The sequence below is a fragment of the Crinia signifera genome, chromosome 2, assembly GCF_055691185.1.
Source record: "Crinia signifera chromosome 2, ASM5569118v1, whole genome shotgun sequence".
Taxonomy (NCBI): Eukaryota; Metazoa; Chordata; class Amphibia; order Anura; family Myobatrachidae; genus Crinia; species Crinia signifera.
In genome coordinates, this window is record NC_139218.1 from 88082891 (window position 1) to 88087939 (window position 5049).

Below are 5049 nucleotides of genomic sequence, written 5' to 3' on the forward strand. Positions count from 1 at the left end.
GATTTGGTGCCACTGAAGATGTAAGAGAAGGAAAGGCACACAAGGGAAGAGGGCCCTGCTTACGAAAGCTTACATTTTATAGGAATCATTAGCTCAAGGATTTGAAAGCAGCAGGAATTGTGTTAAATAATTGTGTAGAGGCACATGGAGTATTTGTCAGTAACACTGTATACTAAAACAAACTTACCACTGGGTACTTATTCGCTAATCTATAAGTAATAAGTAAAGTTCTGATTTAAGAATAAGTTTTATTATGCAATAAAAAAATACTTTCTTTGTAAAAACAATAAGTTACGTATTTTACAATACTTTAAACCACAATAGCTGAAACAATTTCATTGTGTTTGCATTCAAAATAGAAAGTACAGGAAAGCAATAACATCTCACAGAGAGTTTTCTGCTAAGTCAATATTTAACATATGTACAGAATTAAGAAAAAAACTCACGACTGCTTTAGCAATATTGTAAAACAATATTACTATAAATGCTGAAGGCTGTCAGGTAGTAAACGCACCTAGGTGTTCCTCAGTATGGGCCTTATTTTGGTTCATTCTTTCTGACAAAATCCTTCTTAGATGGGCAAAACCATGTGCACTGCAGGTGGGGCAGGTGTTACTTGTGCAGAGAGAATTAGATTTGGGTGGGGTTTTACTTCAAAGTGAGATCTATATTGCAGTGTAAAAATAAAGCAGTCAGTATTTTCCCTGCACAGAAACAAAATTACTCACCCAAATCTAATGCTCTCTGCACATGTTACTTCTGCCCCCCCTGCAGTGCACATGGTTTTGTCCATCTAAGAAGGATTTTGTCAGAAAGAATGAACCAAAATAAGGCCCTATATGCCCTATTAAAAAAATTGTACTTGTCTGCTAGTTTTCATTAATACACCATTCATAGTAATAAAAATCAACAAAACATGATTTTTATTTTAGCAAAGGAAAGTATTATCTGTAGCCCTTATGAGATTGCTCATCCTCGTGGTAACCTTTTCCCCAATTAGCACAATATATACCGTATATACTCGAGTATACTGTAAGTCGACCCGAATATAAGCCGAGGCACCTCATATTACAACAAAAAACTGGGAAAACTTATTGACTCAAGCGGGACCCTCACTGGAGTATAAGCCGAGGGGGGCATTTTCAGCATAAAAAATGTTCTGAAAAAGTAGGCTTATACTCGAGTATATATGGTAATTGTATTGTCTCCCTTTCATTTGCACAAGCAGACAATAAGTGCAGTAAGTTAAACTGAACTTACATATATAACTTCGGGTACGAGACCTGCCACACTCTTGGATATAGTGACACTAACAGACTTAGGAAACATTATTTTACCAGCATGTTTATAATGATTTCTACAAATCCAATGGAAATTGATACAATCCATGGCATATCTCCGAAGGCATAAATGCAATTATTCCGAACACCCGATTGCATGTTCATATAGCGAAAATGATATGGGATAATCCCTTGATGCTACTGTATATACATGTTTTTTTTAACTGTACAATTATCTAAAAAGATAAAAACCCTCTTATCCCATGTATATCAAGTACACTACCATGAAAGCTACTGTATTTATTACACAAAAAATCAAATAATTCTGCAAGTGTTGGCAAGATCCTAACAGCCATTATAATAAATATGTTTAGTTTATCATAGAACAAGTTTTCTTTAACTGTGCTTCTGCCCTGTTGGACAAGTTAGAGCTATGTACACTTCCTACTGTTTTTGAGTCACTAGAACATAAAGGCATAGTACTGTAAGTCACAATTATATTTTTGCACCCAGCATCTCCAACAGCATGTCATCCATGTTCACAGAGCCGATGATGGGTCTAAAGAACAGTTCTGCAATTGAGTTGGCCTTGATGGATTGGAGCAAGGAGAGGACTATAATCAGTTTAGTAAATCTGGTGTGCTCCCACCGCTGGATCATTTTTACGTGCTCATTTAAAGCTTGGTGTGCCTCTTGTTGTAATCCCTGGATATACTGAGCACAGTGTAATCCAGGCAAATCTGCAAATTACAAAACAAGGACAATCATTAGACAGTTGTAATATATTAGCTTGTAGAGGGTATTGCTGGGATATCATATACATAAAGGACTGGGGGGGGGTGGTATTTGTCAAGTTTTGGAGAAAGATACAACGGTGAGAGATAAAGTACCAACTGCGTCATTTTTTCAAACACAGCGTGTAAAATGAAAGACAGATGCCAAATGGCTGGTACTTTATTTTCACATTTTATCTCTCTTTGAGCTTTGATAAATACCCTAAGGAAATTAATAGAAACATGACTCTATCTGTCTATACATGGATAGTGCTCACAATAACTGAACAAAATATACTGTAGGATACTAGATTTTGGATGTTTTTGTATATTTCAACAATGTATCTCCCTGGTTGATATATAATAATAACTCCATATTTTGTTAACACCTGATCCAAGTAGCTGACCACAAGCAGTTACAGTAGGAGATTGCTGAATACAGTAGTAGTTTATTACACTTGAAAATCTTGGGAGGTAGCTTACGCTACTGTATATACAGATGGAGTGCCTGCAGGATCGGCAGATGTCCTGACCTGGTGCAGGCTGGCGGACAGGAGCTCCATGTAACGGGGACGCGTGAGCATCTCACACTATCGTGCGTCCCCAAGGTGGTGGGGAGCAGCTTTCCTGCCCCTCTCCGCTTCAGGGAGAGGGGCAGCACGTGGGGGCTGCGGGGAGCCGGTGGAGAGGGGCAGGGAAGCCGCATGAGATGCCTGTACTACAACACTACTCAGTTTATATCAAGATTGTGTTATAATTCACACTACATAATTCATGATACCATGAAAAAGCACACTTGCAGCAGTCTTAAAAACAAGCTAAATCTTTAGATTAACTTCATAACAACATTAATGATAGTATTAAAAATGTAACTTGTTTTAATGAGACATAGAGGTAAGTTATACTGCAGCTGTTGTTGTACTGGTACTGTACAAGTGGCCATCACATAGAGTACAGGTGCAGTAACTATATAGTACACAGGGTCCTCAATGTCATCTCTATATAACCCATTACAAGCATCCTCGAGTACTGGACACATGCTGAGAAGTGGGATGCGGTCCTTCGGTCGACCATATTTTATGTCGACATGCATCGGGTCGAACACTTAAGGTCGTCAGGGCTTAGGCTGTCACCTGAAATTGGTTGACATGGCTAAGGTCTGCAGGGTTGGAAGGTCGATATAAGCATTAGGTCGACAATGGCAAGGTCGACATAAGTTTATCATATTTATTTGAGCCGACATGTGCTGACAGGCGGTATTTCATGCCCTATCATCCACTATGGCATGGTGGGAGAATAAAATAGTGTGCTGAGTACAGCAATACACTTAGACGGTGTCCATGTTGAACTTGCCATTGTCAACCTAATGCTTGTGTCGACCATCCAACCCTGTCGACCTTAGCCATGTTGACCTATGTCAGGTGTCAATCTAAGCCCTGTCGATTTTCAGTGTCAACCCAATGCAATGGATTCAGCACTAGTAGCTGTACAATGTACAGTGGCTCCTACAGCACCACTGACTTACAGCACTAGTATAACAACTTCTTACATCCAATATACTGTATGTTTCATTCTCTAATAAAAACATTTTCACTAACTGATAGATAGATAGATAGATAGATAGATAGATAGATAGATAGATAGATAGATAGATAGATAGATATTGAAGTATAGAGAGATGTGAGATCTATACACAAGCGCTGGTTGCATCCACCACAGTAGAGTAAGGCTTTGTACAAACTTCAGTGTCAGGTTTCTTATGCTTGCGAATACCGAATACACAGTATGAGCCATTACCTGGATTAAATAGTACTATTCCCTTTAGGTAGGCATATTCTTTGGTACTAATGGCCAAGTTCCAGCATTTCTCTAAAAACTCCTTGATCCACCGGATCTCCGTTGCAGAAGGCAGCTCCGTGTGCCTGTGCTGCTGCTGCTGCTCCTGGTTATCCCTCCATGCCTCTGGGTGCTGATGCTCCGTGAGCAGCTTCCTTTCCCCTCCTTGCCTGTTGGTTAATATTCTCTGTAACATACTCGGCTGTGATGTTTCAATGGTCTCAAAATCCACCTTGTCCTGCGCGAGTCCCAGCACCAGGAGGGGAGCCCAGCAGCTCCTGACCAGCAGCAGCTGATCGTCCATGGGCAGCTCCTGGAAGCAGGGAACACTTTTGACAAACCTTAAGGTCTTCATGAGCACCGCTGACGCTGCCTTGCATGTTACCTGCGGGCTTTTAAGGCTGACTTTCTTCTGTGATCCACAAGAACAGCCTGCTCCATACACCCCTGTGTGCTCTTCTTTCCTTGTCTTGCTATTGTGTGAATCCTTGTGTTCCTCATTTTTCAGGATGTTGTATAAAATACTCCCATGCCTCCTGTTGTCCACAGAGCAATGACATTTATCTAAGCAAGCCATGGGTATGAGCAGGGCCGCCTGGGTATGAGAGGATGATAGAGTCTGACAGCTCCTGTGCTGCCTCAGCTCTTCTTATTGCTTCTGATTTACCTTTAAATGAAGCCAGACAGACTAGTATGCTGATCCTCCTCTGACTGCCCCTCAGGTTATATTTATACCTTTTTATTATCAGTCAGACAACATCTGCAGTTCAAAAGGGGGCAGACATTCATTATTGGCTAAACGAGAGAAAGAGGAAAGGAAGCACACACCTACTGCCCTATTTATAATATGGCATACAGGAGCTAGAGGGAGCTATAGGGTGAGATTTAGACATAGTTCAAGGTTTCCATTGAGTTTTGTGCAAGTTTGCTTCCCAAAAGCAAAAAGATCAGTTGAATAGCTTTATAAGATCACAGACGTGAGATGAAGTGCAGTGACGTTATACAGAAAAAAAAAAAAACAGATTTAGAACGTGAACAATTACTTAGCACACTTCATATGCAAAGGAAAAGTCCCTGCTTTTATTTATTTATTAATAGGATCTTATACAGCGCACACATATTCCGCAGCGCTTTACAGAGAATAGTTATGAGCAAAAACA

General features: G+C 40.2%; 1 protein-coding gene across 1 annotated transcript; it reads right to left on the reverse strand.

Moving 5' to 3' along the window:
- Positions 1-284: 284 nt before the first annotated feature.
- On the reverse strand, positions 285-4629 carry NR0B1 (nuclear receptor subfamily 0 group B member 1). Its single transcript, XM_083171006.1, has 2 exons — positions 3851-4629; positions 285-2020 (listed from the first exon to the last, which is right to left on the reverse strand). Exons 1-2 carry the CDS (start codon positions 4464-4466, stop codon positions 1776-1778), a joined length of 861 nt encoding a protein of 286 aa, XP_083027132.1. The 5' UTR covers positions 4467-4629; the 3' UTR covers positions 285-1775.
- Positions 4630-5049: the final 420 nt, after the last annotated feature.

Bases quoted from the DNA above. Each gene is read 5' to 3' on its own strand.
- NR0B1 (XM_083171006.1), bottom strand. From the start codon at position 4,466: ATGGCTTGCTTAGATAAATGTCATTGCTCTGTGGACAACAGGAGGCAT. The intron at 2,021-3,850 runs GTAATGGCTCAT...TGTAATTTGCAG, and splicing joins AATAGTACTATTTAATCCAG to ATTTGCCTGGATTACACTGT.